This window comes from Gossypium arboreum, chromosome 12, assembly GCF_025698485.1.
Source record: "Gossypium arboreum isolate Shixiya-1 chromosome 12, ASM2569848v2, whole genome shotgun sequence".
Classification (NCBI taxonomy): domain Eukaryota; kingdom Viridiplantae; phylum Streptophyta; class Magnoliopsida; order Malvales; family Malvaceae; genus Gossypium; species Gossypium arboreum.
Window position 1 is genome coordinate 113,981,233 of NC_069081.1, and position 16,006 is coordinate 113,997,238.

General features: G+C 31.2%; 1 protein-coding gene and 1 long non-coding RNA gene across 2 annotated transcripts; one reads left to right on the top strand and one right to left on the bottom strand.

Annotated features, from left to right (window-relative positions):
- Window positions 1-1,370: 1,370 nt before the first annotated feature.
- On the bottom strand, window positions 1,371-5,641 carry LOC108477327 ((S)-ureidoglycine aminohydrolase). The gene is made up of 13 exons (XM_017779832.2): window positions 5,387-5,641; window positions 5,158-5,289; window positions 4,964-5,051; window positions 4,794-4,870; window positions 4,678-4,717; window positions 4,489-4,555; window positions 4,023-4,108; window positions 3,760-3,841; window positions 3,453-3,509; window positions 2,685-2,723; window positions 2,253-2,323; window positions 1,716-1,769; window positions 1,371-1,597 (listed from the first exon to the last, which is right to left on the bottom strand). Exons 1-13 carry the CDS (start codon window positions 5,436-5,438, stop codon window positions 1,528-1,530), a joined length of 915 nt encoding a protein of 304 aa, XP_017635321.1. The 5' UTR covers window positions 5,439-5,641; the 3' UTR covers window positions 1,371-1,527.
- Window positions 5,642-10,480: 4,839 nt separating this feature from the next.
- LOC128285198 (uncharacterized) lies at window positions 10,481-11,597 on the top strand. The gene is made up of 2 exons (XR_008275636.1): window positions 10,481-10,558; window positions 11,392-11,597. It is a non-coding gene; the product is annotated as an uncharacterized LOC128285198 (long non-coding RNA).
- Window positions 11,598-16,006: the final 4,409 nt, after the last annotated feature.

The window sequence follows — 16,006 nt, forward strand, 5'->3', positions numbered from 1 at the left end:
AATGGGTAGGTGGCATTGTTGGTGGAGGTAATAGCGATGGTGTTTTGTTTTTTTATTTGTGGGACTTAATCAATACTTTGGCTCCCAGATCCCAATAGCATCTGTCAAGAGCCATGTGGATGTTGTTGAACCAGATCAAGGATGTCTACTGGCCTTTCAAAGGTTAAACACAGATGATAACCTTGTTAATTCAAACCCAAAAGTTTTGTACAAATGATACCAAAATTCTCTTACAAGTTCAAAAAGAAAGTTATATTTAAATTAAGTTTATATTTGACTGGCTATCTAAGCATAAGTTTGGTTTTAGCTAGTTTTTTAATTAGAAGGAATATGTTAAGCTTCACAAAGGTACAAGTAATTGAGTGTATCTGATTGGCTGGTTAACTGACAGACTTTAGAGTTCAAGTAGTTTCAAAGGGAATAAAATTTTCAGCATTTTATATATATAGTGGAGATAAAGTTGGATTGATAATTTACAGGACATGCTGCATTAAATCAAGCATTAAAAACTAATCAATCGAGAACTAGATCCCTATGGAATTTGACCACATTATTAAATTACAAATTAATATGCTAGTAGGGTCAATCTCTAAATTAGACATAATGCTATATTTGTTTCACAGTTTTATTGTTACTGTTTTGTCTTATAGTTTTGTTTGCATGTTGGAAGTCAACTGCTAACAGTAATTTATAGTACCATCAATTTACCTCGATTAAGAGAGCTTCTATATAACTACTGATCAGGGTTAGACTACTTTTCCAATGTTTTTCCACATTTTTCTAATTAATTAGCTGAGTTTTACATTATTTAGCTATCGCGTAACCTGTGGCCAGAACCCACCAATCTTCCATTTCACAAGCTATTCGATCTCAGTTTAAATTCTTGGGGAAAAAAAGTCCACTTCACTTTTCCAGCCATAGAAAATATTCTTACCATGCTCTACGAATACTCAGAATGAGTAATAGATATGAATGAGATATACTCAATCTTTTGGTTTTTTCATATTCAAATTCAAGTATATATCGGACACAAACATTTATAATAATAGAGAGTCCAAATATAGATAAGCATATTTAGCAGTAACAAACTCTTCAAATTAGTAGACATAACTTTCTCAAACATTTATAATAATTAAGGGTCCAAATATTTAGCAGTAACAAACTCTTCAAATTAGTAGACACAACTTTCTCAGAGTCTCATGAACAACATTTATCGAAAAACAGTTAGCCTACGAACTTAAAGTTCATAGATGCATGTTTTCCGCCATCTTTTTTTATTAGTAGATTCACAAAACTGCAGCTGAGTCTCACTAGTGAAATCAATTTTGGAAGACAAGATTTAGACAAAATGACGATTTCACAAACAAATATGTTCTAGAAGTTGGGTAATCTAATGATGATATATAACGATAAAAGTGGATGCTACAATTAATTTTGTTTTTACAGGCCACAAATCCGTACTCTTATTCTGTAAGCATGCTGATTGTTATAAAACATCTAATCAAAATTCTACCAGTGCATATATGACTACAGTGGATTCCTATTTACATCTTTATACAGCAAATAACGCGACCGGGTTTTTCCAAGCGCAGCATACCTGAAAATGGTAGCAAAATTTATCAGTCTTCAAGCCCAAAATCAAATCTGCAGAAACTAAAGGAAGAGAACATTCTGACATCTTAGCAAGAAATTTTGAGAGTTTATTTTTTCCTCACCATTGCGGCACAAAAGGTGCCATCCATATAACGTCACCAGCTTGAACCGGATACCTATTTCACAATAGAAAACAGAGCAAAGTGATGAAAATGGGCTTTATCGCAAATACTGGTGTGAACAATCAGATGAGAACATGAGATATATTGACTTCAGAAGGCCTTAGCATGTTACTTTCAATGTTCTATTACTTGGTTAGAGCACGCCCTCTATGGTCCATGCAAGCACATTCCGTGGAAGATGGCATATGACATTAATAAGAAGACATGCCAGAAAACACAACTGTATGCAGTGAAAATAAAAAAAGGAGAAAATATTCTTGTCTTCCCCATGTAGCTATTGATACTGCATGCCAAAAACATTTTTGAAAATTTTTTATTCCATGATAAACACAAATAGCAGATAAATGTGAGATAGCCAAAACTATCAGGCTGCTTTCTAGAGAATCTTCACACAATGGCTCCCAGATGATAAAGGCAATATATAGATAATTTGTAGTATGCTTTAACAAGGTTTCAACAGTCATTTATGACTCTTACCAGCTATCACCCAAGCGATAAATACCCAGTCCTTCTAAAAGCAACAAACCATGTTGATTATAATGGAGCTCCTGCAAAAACCAAAAGGAAAACTCATCTCAAAAGATGCTCAACTATAAGGAGCACTGGGTTATTCAGCGTCACTGAAGTGTAATACAAATCAGAAGTTGATCAAAATGATTAATGAATGCACATGTTTAAGCCTAAAAATGTATCAAAAAGAAGAATTAGCAAACTTTAGCCTAATTCTGTTTACTTATAAGGTGTATTAGTCAACTTTATTTTTCCTTCTATTTTCTAGTTATGGTAATATATTTCCTGGTCTCTTTGCTTATAATCAGTTCTCTGATGACACATAAGTAACCAAAATAAATTTTAATACCAGCAATTATCAAATAACATAGTATCAATCATCCAGAAACAAAGGCTTACCTTCACATTAAGGAATTCTCCCGGTTGAAAATCCATAATCTATAATAAAGGGTCCAAAGTCAAAACGTCAGATATACAAACAAGAATTTATTGTCTTTATTTCAGTAAAGAACTCTTACCAATCCATATCATACCTAAGTAAACAAGGGAAATGATTCCAAGTTTTACATTTATTATGGAAATAATGACAAAATAGGATTTTGTTTCAATAACTGGAAAACAACTAACAATTGGTGAACCAAAGCAAGAATCTGAATGAAAAATAATAATCAGAAACCAGTCCACTTCTCCCTTAGTAAGAAACTGGGGCAATCAAGCCCAATTCATAATTTACAATTATCATTTACACTGTAAACTGCATCGCTCTAAGGTGATAAAACTTACTGCATCAAATGTTTTTGGCTTTAACCTTGGAAGACCTAATACATGAAGGTTTATTATCATGTAATCCAAATTCTCTCACCGACTGATTTAACAAAAGTTGCATGCTAGTTTAGCACTCAAAAGGGAAGTTATATGAAGCACAAAAATGACTGTAAAATGAAACATGGGATTAAGATTTGCAGCATGCATCCTTTATTACAATGAAGATTAATTTTCGTTTTTTAGGCATCCAACAAAAAGACAAAACTTAGTTTAGAATATATCTTTTTCAATCTTAAAGTCTCAACCAAACAAAATTTGGATTTTTGTATTAGCAAATAACATAGACAACATCATAGGCTAAATCAAGACAAGAAGTGAAATTGTGTAGTGACTATAGCTTACATGGATATTGAAGTCATAAGGCATTGATGCTGGAAGAAGCTTCCTAAGTTCAAACACCTGTGAAGTAAAGAAAGGTCGTATGAGAAAAAAAATCCAGATATCATCATGTATATAAGTTCAGCATCGGGAATCCTTCTTAAACTTTTGTGTGGCAAAACAATCTCTTAAAAAAAACAAAATCAATATAGTGCAATGTGATTGAATCACTTTACAAATGGGGAAATGGAATTATTTCCATATGTACAAATCTGGAGCCTAGAATAAATACTGACAAAAGAGCAAATAAGAAGAGGCAAAACTATATTACCTCACCAGGAGTTTCTAGAAGTGGCTGCTTATCTGTTGAACCAACAATATGCTCAGTGATGTGATTATCCAGAAAGGCATATCTACAAGGGGCAAGTAGCACATGCTAAGAGAACTAGATATTAATAATTAAGAATGTAGAACTAGTACATCATCCCAATAAGCTTTTTAAACGTGATTAGTCCTGCAACTAGTGACCTTGGTATCAGAATATACTAATATGAGAAGTTTAACAGATACACAACATGATGTGTGATGATGTACCTTCGTTCAAATACTACAAGAGTAGCAGAGCCATCACACTTCAGAGAATGATCAAAATTAGGAGGAAGATAAGCATATGAATCCACCTGCATAACAGAGAGAATGACATCAAGATTTATACCTCAATTAACGTATGCACCCCCCCCTTTTTTTTCCTTTTCTAAATTTTTGGTATTAAGAAAAACTGGAATGGAGATACATTTGTTTTTTCTTGTGAAAAAACTTGAAAGGTTCTTTTAATACAAATAACAAGGTACTGCTGATCTGAAACTACAAAATAAAACTAAAAGTAGGGGAAGATAAGCTGTTAACTTTTCAAATACTATTAGAGAAAGCTACGCCCACTAGCACATGGAAAAAATTTGGTGCCTCTACTAGAACATTGTAAAGGGGATCATGCTAATTTTATCGGTACTATTGCATTCATGACATATTGGTTAGTAAATGTAAACGGAGCATCCTTTACCACCAATTTGTTGCTAATGCCAGATGAATTGGTGAGAGTGACAGCACCCTGAGTCACAAATATGAGCCTAAGAACAAAGATATAATGGGAATTAAAACTCAAAGCAAAAAAATAAATGGACAGTGTAATTGTTATATTTGAGTCTTATCAATTTCTGCTAAAACTAAAAAACAAACAAAAACTCCCCACCTCTCCACATCATTAGGGGGAAGCCCTGACCTCGAGTTTTCTGTAAACAGATAAACAACAGTGTATTAAATCATGCACTTTGTTCCAATAGAACTGACACTCATATAGGATCAGACCTTGCATTTTTGCCAGATACATAACGAAATGTGAACCAATTGCGGGAGTTATTAAATATGCTCCCAGTGTATTTGTCCTGTCAAAATAACTCGAATCAATATACCCACGCTAACAAACTCAAAGATTTAAAAAATAAAAAAAAGTTTAAATCTAAACATGAGTGAAATACCAATCAGGCAAAGGACTGAAAACATGACTTTCTGGCGTTATTAACGCATGGTCCCTTCTGTAAACACTACGAGTGAAACCAGGTAAGTCTGCAAAGAAACCAAATTAAACTTGGAAAGTAAACATTTGTATTTCCCTTGTAAGCTGTAGCTGTCCAGAATTTATCAGAAGAAGCAAAAACTAACATAAACTAACCTTGGAGATGCGAAGGAGACAGAGTTGGGCTAGTGACTTTCCAGTACAAAGGTTTAGAGGAACTATCAGTTTGGTCCAATATGGAAGGAGCGGAACAGAATCCTTCATCACCCAGTACTAGGTTGAACACACCTGAGAAAGGAAAGGAAATGCGCACACACAAAAAATAACAATAAAGATCGGGATGATTGAAGTTAATAGTGGATAGGAAATCATAGGAGGAAAGTACTTATTAGAGTGAAGGATAAAAGTAGAAGTCGAGGAAGAGAGGGATTCTGCATTTTCTTCAGCGTATTTCGTTGTCGTATGGATTATGGAAAGGGAGAAAATTGGACTGAGTACTGAGTCTGTTGTGTGATCTAGGATTTGGAGTATGAACCTTATTTTTAACAGGAAATTCTGAAACTCCCAAAGTTTGTGTTGGGGATTGAGTTGGACTCCCACTTTTTTTTTTTTTTTTTAATTTAGTTTACTGAAATGGAGGGAGGGTGTAATAGAATAAAATTTGTAATGAAATAAAGTTATTATTAGTAATTTAATTATTTAGTTGAATTATTTAGTTGAATGTAATTGAATAGAACTGTAATAGTATTATTCTCTTTAGTTGAATGGAATAGATATGTAATAGCATAAAGAAAAAAATTAAAATTATCATAATACCCTTATTAGAATTGTTTTTAGATATGAGTATTAAATTTTAATAAGATTATTATTAATTATTATTTAATAAAAATAAAATAAATAATTTAACTATATTTTAATATAATTATTATTAAATATAATTTAATAATATTCTTAATATAATTATATTAAAATGTTTTTATTTTTATATTTTTATATTTAAATATTTAAATAGTTTATTTACTATATTTTAAAATAGTACACTATTATTTGAATGTATTGCTTCTCAAGTTATGAGTTCAATTAAAGTTTCATTTATTATTTACATAATTTTTATATAAAACTTTTACAGTGTTATAATTTAAAATTAATTAACTGTATTAAACACAAAATTTTTATTAAAAAAGTCACAAAGCATCCAAAAGAAAAAGAGTACCTTTTTATTTTTCTTTTTTCAACTAAAAGAAACAAAAAAATGTTTGTTGGGGCTTTTCTTTTTCTTGCCTTTTTTTTAATTGTTGGGGCTTTTCTCTCTTTAGAGGTGCATCATTTCTCACCTTTGTTTTTGGTGTTATAAGTCAAATACTTCTCTTTCGGACGAAGCTTGATTTATTTGATTAAAAATTGACATCATCAATGTACTCAAAATAAAAAAGCTTTGCTTCCAATTTAAATTTTCCTGGAATTGCCTATTTATCTGCTTAGTTACTTTGTCCACTAAATCCCAATGCTCCATAACAATACTCCCTCAACAGCTTTGTCATCCGGTTCAATACCGAAGAGATAAATACAATTTATTCTAATTGTTGAAGAAAATAAAACAAAATTCATTCAACTCTACACATCATCAGTAATGGGAAGATTATTATACCACAACAGTACATTTGAAAAAATCAACAACAAGATTTTCTGCAACAAAATTAAGGTCTCTCAAAATTGTGAACTTGCTCATCCTGTTGAGCCAACAGGCTTTTAGTGTAAGAACTAAGCTACTCCAGGCAAGCCGTAAGTATCTGCAAGTAAAATCGATGGGATATTGATAGGCATTTAACTTAAGTTTGACACAAAACTAGAATATAAGAAAGTGAAGTTGAAATAAAACTGACACTAGCATAAGGATACTTCTTTACTTTTCACTCGCTCTCCCAAAATGGAAAACCTATGGCTTTGCTTGGTTGCAAAAATCTAAAAGAAAACAGCAAACGGGACCATATTTCTAACAAAGCACATCATTGTTTTCATTTGAGACTAGTATCCCTTGAATGCAAAAATGGAGATCAACCCATTAAGATAATATGGTACCTAAAAAATGCCAGGCAACCTATTTTTCCCCCAGAAAAACTTTCGTGCAATAAAAAAGTGATAACAACTCTTCTTACTTAGCCAAAAGTCAAGCATAAGAGCCAAGAGTCTATAAAAGATACATGATAACAGCAAAAATATTATCATTTAGCAAAATATAATAATTTCCAAACACGAGTATTTTAACAAATAACTTATATAAAACATAAAATCAATCGCCAAGTATTTCCATTCAAATACTGATAAATAAAAGGACAACTGCATTATTAATTATAGGCTGATCTGATAAGCTATAAGCTCAACTAGGACGGTCATAACTCATAAGTCATACCAGCATGGTTATCTTCTATTATTGATCGCTGCTTTATTTGTTTGTTATTATTATTGACTACAGATGCATGTAACTATAAGTTCTTTCTAGCAACAGAAAATTGAGAATAGTTGATTCACCACACATGCCAAAAAGGAATGAAAAGTTAAATAGCAAAAATATAGAACCTCATATAGCTGAACGCTCTTGGACTCACTAAAGGCTTTATAAAAAGGCTTGCTCCAAGAATCGACCATAGCCTGACAAGGAAAAAGAGTTAAAATGCATCATCAACTACAATAACCAGAAACAAGAGAAAAGAAAAGTTAGCAACCAACAACATATTTTGTTTCTCAGTTGCAATTCAACTATTTTGAACAGATTTGCAAATGATATAGCCTATATGTATATAAAAAGAACAAATCAGTTAATACCTTACCACCGTATTGTTTTAGCTCAGACATATCATCAACATATCCTCTATTCAATTCATCAGCACTGCCCTAAATCAAATTAAAACAATTATTCACATTAAATTTCATGGAAAAAAGAGCACTTAAACAAACAAAGCTTAAGCTTACAGTCTTGCTCGTTCTTTCTCGATTTTTTCCTTGCTTGCAAGCAGCACACACAAGACAAAAAGTTAAAAAGAACTATAACGTAAAAAATCAAATATTTTAGAGTTAAAAAAGGGGGAGATGGAGGAATTGCCTTGTAAATATCGAAGAAGCAAATAGATGATTTTGAAGCAAAATGTTGAGGAGGTGAAGGGGAAATCTTTGGGTCTTCTTAAACACTATTGAGAGAAAGAAAAAGAAAGCAAAAAAAATAGGGCAAAAATATTGGAAGAGAGGAATATGGAAGAAACGGAGAGAGAAAATGTTTTACCTGACGCTGTAGTGAAGGATTGTCCGTCCGCTTTTTTCAGGTGAAAAAATAGGAGAGGCAAAGTGGGGAGTGTGAAGGTCTCCTTAAACACCGAATGAGTAATCAGTGGTAAAGAAACAGAATAGAAAACAGACATTTCATTGCATAGGCCCGTAATGGAATAAACCCGTAACGGGGCATTCCATTCAACCTAAACATGTGTTTAGGGTGGGCCCACAGAATAGGGTTGTAATGGCGATGCCATTACATTGAACCAAACATGCTGTAAAAATATTCAGTTTTGTTTGCATCAAATTACATTTTACTCATTTATATTTAAAATTTATGTTCTAGCCACTTTACTGTTAAAATTCGTTACTTGTCTAATAGTGGTCTTACATATCTTACATGGTAATCTAAATTAAATTTAATTAAATTGCCATTTAAAATTTATTTAAACTCTCACGTAAGACTGTTGATAGGAAGGTAACGGAGTTTAACAATAAAATAACCACTTTTTAACAAAATGATAATATAAATTGTAATGACGTAAATTCAATGTTATCGGAACAGTAGTTTCGTAACCACAAATCTGATTTAAAGAGAAATTTATTTCAATATTTTTGCTTGAAAATTTATATGATAGGAAAATCGTATGAAAATATTGATAGGAAAATTTTATTAATTTAGTGATTAGTTAGAAAAAGAAATTATTGAAGAAATTGGGTAAAATAAGGTATCGGGACCTCTATCTCGTAAAAACGAGTCAAAAATAATTTTATAAATATTTATGAAATGTTATTAATATGGTATTAAAATTTCGTTAGGAAATTTTAATGTTTGGGTAGTCAATTAAATGAAAAGGACTGAATTGTAATAGGTGTAAAAGTTGCTAGAGTGATTAAATAGCTTATTAGTCTAATGAGAAAGGATATAAAAGGCAATTAGACCCAAAAGTTATTTGGGCTGGACGGCAAGGGTATGAAATCAGCAGAAAAATTGATAAATTAAGGGTAAAATTGGAATATTACAAAATTAACTAAATAAAACTAGGACTAAATAGGAAATATCTAGATTTCTCTTCATTTCTCTTCAATTCCAGCAGCTAAAAACGCCATAAGAGGGTTCTCTAAGCTGGTATTTCATAATTTTTGCACCAAGTGAGTTAATCCTTGCCTTTTTCTTGTAATTTTTGTGTTTCTAAGATTTTTACAACTAGATCCTACTATTAAATTCATTAGTTTTTGATTTCATGGATGAAATTTAAAGTCACCATGGTTGAGTGCTGTAAGTTTATGATGAAATAGAAGGAAATTAAAGCTTTAATTTGTTTATGAGATGATTTTATTAGGCAATTTCAATGGAAATTGATTTTTGGGACCTAACTGTGAAAATGTTTGGAATTAAAGTCTATTGCTGAAATTCTGATTCCTAAAGGTTGTAAACTAGTTTAAGGTGATAGAATAAAATGTTAATTGAGAAAAATCAGCTCAATTGAGAGGCTAATTGAGTAGGGATGAAATTATCATTTATTAAAAGCTTAGGGGAAAAATGGTAATAAACAGCTTGTACTAAAACAGTTTGGACAGCAGCAGTAGACTAACTTTGAAAAATCACCAAAAATTATAGGAATCGAATTATAAGATGAAAAAAATATGGAATTAAAGCTTATTGAGTCTAGTTTCTCATAGAAGAAATATTGTAAGCAATAGATTTGTAAATTTTGAGATATAATGAATTTTGTGATACAAGGTCAGAATGAATTCGGGTTCCCCTGTTCTGACTTTGAAAAATTATAAAAATTGAATAAAAATAATTAGGGACTTAAATTTATATGTCTAAAATTATGAATGAGTCTATTTTAATAGAAACAAACAAGAACATCATTTGAATTCTGTATAAAGAGATAATTTATTTTTAGTGAAGAAGGGTCAGAACTGTTAGACAACAGAACAGGGGTGACTTTGAAGAATAAACTGTACTGATTGGCTAAACCAAAATTCTGAAAATTTTATGGTAAAATATATATGAGTCTAGTTTCAGGAAAATTAACGGATATTAATTTGGAGTTCCGTAGCTCAAGTTATAAATAATTTAGTGACTATGACTCAAGTAGACAGCTTTGAATGAACTATAAATAATAGTTGAATTATAGAGAATGTTGCATATGAACATGAAATGTATTAAATTGATAATTAAATTTATTTATTTAGATCCAGAAGATTCAAATACGAATCTAGATCGAGGAAAGGAAAAAGTTCGGGATTAATAGATTTTTACTGTTTACAAACAAGTATCAAGGTAAGTTCGTGTAACTTGAATTATATTCTTAAATTGCTTGAGATTGTATGTTTTTTATATGAATATGATCTGAATGTTCATTATATGGAACTTTATGAAACATTGATATATTTGATAAAATGGGAAGGAATCCCGGTTGAATGAAAGGAAAATTCGATGGATTTCTGAAAAGGAATTGACGGTAAAAAGGATCTAGCCCGGACGGGTGATCCTATCCTGATATAGCCCTCCCGAAGAATATGTGTAAAATGGATTTAGCCCGGACAGGTAATCCGAATTAGGGTCTGAATTTAGCCTGGACTGGTAATTCAGATCCAAGCTCATTAGAGTAATTGTCGTTGCAGGAGATTTAGCCTGGACTGGTAATCCCGACAATACTCTATGAGTTTATATTGCAGGGGATTTAGCCTGGACTGGTAATCCCGCTGCAAGGTTGAGGTTCGCAGGAGTGTGCTCTCTGAAATGGATATGTGCGCACATGAATATGAATTGACGGACCCGGAATTGTACACTAAAAGTGTACCTCTGAAAATCCATCGAAATTCCGATAAATTCAACGGGATAAATATGAAAAATAATAAGGGAATGAAAATCATGGTATTGATGAGTACATCAATCATGGTATATATATATATATATATATATTATTGATACATGGAAATTATTGTACTAACTTGAATGTTGAGTTTGTGCATGTTAGGGTAATAATGCATTGAATGGATATATGAATGTTTATTATATTGTATTGAAAATATTAGGTAAGTATAATTCTTGTTACATGAGCTTACTAAGCACAAAGTGCTTACCCCGTTTCCTTTTTCCCTGTTTTGTAGTGTTAAGAGCTCGGAGGTCGGATTTGGTCGGAGACACATCACACTGTCAACCTCAGGATTTCGGTATATAAAGAAACTTTATTTTGGAAATCAATGGCATGTATAAGCTAACAAAGTAAATGTTAACGTGAAATGAATGTAAAGTTAGCCATTAGTATGGTTAACAAACCTAGTTATAGATATGTGATGACGTTATCTTATATAAATGCATGAATCTATCATGAAAATATGTTGAATTGAAAAAAAAAATAATAATTCGTAAACTCCGGTAATGCCTCGTACCCTATTCCGGCAATGAATACGGGTAGGGGTATTACATAAATGACTAAAACGTAACATCTCAAACATAAGTGACTAAAATATAATCTGAAGCAAATAAAAGTTACTATTTTTGTATTTAAAAAAAAGTGTCTTTTTTTTAGTTTACCCTTTTTTTCCTTTCATTCTCCTTTTCTTTTTTATTTTTACATTAAGAAAGATTAATTATTTTGGTCAACATTTGATATTAATCCTCGTAATTTATTTAAATTATAGATTGAGTTCTTATACATTAATTTGATCAAATTTAGTCTTTATACTTTTCTAATTTCAAATCCCAAAGATTAAGTAAGTAACTATTGTTAAATCCATAACTGATTTTTTGTGAGTAATATTTGAAAATAGCAAATTAACATAACATGACATTATAAATATAATAATATGTTTGTCAAGTTAGATTTTGAAAATGGCTTAACTTAATGTCTTCAACAGTTATTATTTGGTCAAGACTGGAATTTTAAAATTAATAAAATACAATGACTAAAATAATCAATGTAAAGTATAAGAATTAAATTCATAACTTATATATAGAGTATGGAAACTAATGATAGAACTTAACCTTTAATTTTTTTACCAAGAAAAACTAGTTATATGAAGGGCATAAACGCATGTATTTATTTTAAATGATGATTCACTTACACTAATATAAAAATTTAAGTGTTTTTATACTTTTTCATACTTTTTCATACAATTAATATTTTATATGCACGACAATTATAAGTATCTTAATAAAATCAATGATTGAATTATTAAAATTTAATCGTATATAAAATTAATTTATCATTTTAAAATTAATATATATTGTTAAAACTAAACTTCAATAATGGCAATATAGAACAATCGCAAAATAATAAGAAAATAAAAATAAGAACTCACAAATTTTACTTGGAAACCCTTTCAGAAAAACCCATCAGCAGAGAAGGAGAAATTCACTAATATTGAAAACCAAAAAACATTATTCTAATGAATGTCAAATAGAAGAAGTGTAGCTCTATACGGATTCTACTTGTGTGACATGGTCCGTATACAAATCCCCTTACTTTGCTACTATTTTGCTGATTGTTATTTATGAAGTTCATGTTTTCTAAAAAAAAAAGATTGATAAGTCAAAGTGATGGATTCTCTTTCAAAAAGTGTTTGGAAATAATCTCTCTATAGAAGAAGTTGAACTAATCAAGAACAATAGGCAAATAAAGCAGCATTCTACTCTTACAAAACTCTCTTCCTAACAGTCCAAAGGTTTCTTACAAGGGTTCTCTAAACCTTCAACCAAAGAACAAGAAGTTCATATCATAATCAATGGTTATCAATGATGAGTTTTTTTAAGAAGATATAATGCTTTAGACAATATCAAAAATGAATAAGAAAGGAAAGTTGAATACATTACTTTGAACTTTGATGAAAAGTTGCACATAATGGACAAATTCAAAGTCTACTGTTGTAAAAGTTTTTGGCAATACTGGGGATATGGGTTCATTTCAAACCATATGACCTCTATTTGGAACCCTTCAAGTAAGCTTTTTTTTTTTTAACTGATTAAGGCTTGACCATTTCATTATAATGATAAATGAATGTGTTGATTACAATAATGTCATTAAGAACGAACCTTGGTTTATTAAAAGTCATTTTATTATTGTTTGAATATAGGAATCAACTTTAGAGATTCATATTATGATATAAGTATCTCAAGGAAAGTTGGTGGGTGCATTGGCCCCTTATTCAAAATATAGTCACACAAATGGGAAAATATTACACACTTGTGTGTTCAACTCAATCTTAAGAAGTCTCTGTCAAGGTTTTTAACTATTGAAGGCTTCAAATAGCCTATCATCTATGAGGGCTTAAATTACGTTTGTTACCAATGTAGGAGAATAAACCATATTGTACCAAATGCCCTTTGACCTTTCTCAATCTTCCATTGACTATTCTTGTGCAAACCCTACCACAAGTGTTAATGTCCTTAATAAACCTCAAAGCATTAAAGAATGATATGCTCCATAGACTTGTCTAAAGGAATAAAATGAAACTCTCATTTCCCCATGCATGTAGTGGGCAAATAAAAGGTTATCTTAGGAGAAAAGTAAAAAGGACTACTAAGCATCCCGTGTCACTACTGCCATTTCACTGCCTAGTATGATATAGATTTCTTTCTCTATTTCTTTTCAAATTTGAAGGTTGCAACGAATGTCTTATCCTAAATAAATGACTTTGAGAATACTTTTTTTTTCATAACCTAGGTATAGTAATGATTGATCCCCTCGTTACCGGTGCTCTTAGAAGAAATAAACGACTGACCATGAAATGTGTTCCATTCCCATGAGCGGAGATTGAATCCCCGACCACATAGTTGAATATTATGGTTAACTTTCCACATTTACTGTTGAAGATACGATGACTGATAGTTGTATTAATTGTAGTGATGATAAGGTCGTGAATTTTGGATCTTTTGGTGCAATAAAGCTTTCTTCCTTAAATAATTCATTTTTCCAAGCTTTTGAACCTTAACCTCTCTTGATGGTAAGTAACAAGAACAATAATATGTTTCAAAGGTTGGAAATTTGGGGACTATATGCAAATCAAATGATGAAGATTTGCGTGAAAGGAAATCTATTATGCTCTATAAGCAACCAATCATGACAAGGCTAGCTCATGTCATGTGTTAAGACCTAAGGCCAAGGGATGCTCAACCTCACCTATAAATAACCGTCACTGGCCTTAGGAGAATTTTTGCTTTAACCTTCCACCCTTGCCTGTTATACATTGATTTCTTCTCCTTTCTCGACTACTCTCAACACTTTACCTCCATCTGAATCACTGTCTTTCTCTATTCCTCTTTCAATCCTTAAATGATATAAGTAAATTATTAATGGTTTAATTTGATATGAATCAAAGTTTAAGAATTTGTTTGGGTTAAAAAAAGTAAGATCTTAGTTAACTAAAATAACAAAGTTTAAGAGCTTATTTGAATGTAATAAAAGTACAATATTTTATAATGTAACAAAGTTAAGAGTTTATTTAACATTAACTTTTATTACATCTATTATGAGGATGAAAGTAAAATAATTTGTATTTTTTTAGAAGGAAACAACCGTAGTTTTTAAAAGCAAATCATAGTTTTTTTTTTTTAAGAAAGTAGCTTTTTTAGGTGTTCTTTATAAAGGTGGACGGTTTTCAATTCTTATCAGACACCCGTCTTGCACTGATTTAAATCATGTTACATTCATCCCCTATTTTTAGTACTAGCTTTTGTTATTATTTATAACATCCCATACCAGATCCGATCGCTGAATCCAAACTTTGAGATGTTATATTCGTTGCCGGAACAACTACAATCTCAATACCTTATATTTAAACAATTTATACATGATATTATATTCCATATGTAATCGTAACATGTTATATAATAATTATGGGGTTTAAACAAGGTTACAGAAGCTCTTTCAATACCATGATGTCGCGATGCCAACCTGTTAATTTTAAAAATGTTGCATTTTAGTCCTTAAATGACCTTGGGTTATTGAAAGAGCTTTCGTAAGCTCGTCTTATAACACCCCTAACCCATATTCGTCACTAGAATAGGTGTAACACCCCCTACCCGTGTCCGACGCCGGGATCAGATACGAGGCATTACCGGACTTAAACATGCACACAGACGAAAACCAGGCCATAAAATTTCATTTAATTCAAAACTGTTCAGACACATGCATAACATCCCTTATTTGGGTCTACGAAGCCTAAAACATACTTTGGAACAGTTTTGGGACTAAACCGAGAACTTACAAAAACCTGGAAAATTTCACGCAACAATAAGTCTTTTATTTTAAACATATTTCACTTTAACCAACATCTATGACTATCAACCTCAACACAAGATATTAGCACATACATGAGTTCAATAACATTCAATATCTTCTATTTTAATACCAACGTATCATTTGCCTACCATCATGTATATAATGTACATTCTTACATTAACTAGAACTAGATATGCCAAATCTTATTCTCGTTTAATACCATCTTACTGTGGTTACCAATTTGTCCATTAAACATTCATGTTCAAGGCATCATTACTTATTTCCATTTAATTCATGATCCATAGGTATGCTTTCAACTTACCTAATGTATTACCAATCATGCACAACAAACAAAGCTAACTACCTCATCACACCAGAAACATAAAACATGACATGATTAATTAAGCTTACAAACCATAATGAATACGGGTCACATCCCATGGCCATATACTATAACTCAACGTAGATCAATAGGTTAGGCCAAATCATAATAATAATACATG

Bases quoted from the DNA above. Each gene is read 5' to 3' on its own strand.
- LOC108477327 (XM_017779832.2), bottom strand. From the start codon at position 5,438: ATGCAGAATCCCTCTCTTCCTCGACTTCTACTTTTATCCTTCACTCTA. The intron at 3,842-4,022 runs GTACATCATCAC...TGCCCCTTGTAG, and splicing joins CTTGTAGTATTTGAACGAAG to ATATGCCTTTCTGGATAATC. The intron at 2,324-2,684 runs GTAAGCCTTTGT...TGGTTTTTGCAG, and splicing joins GAGAATTCCTTAATGTGAAG to GAGCTCCATTATAATCAACA.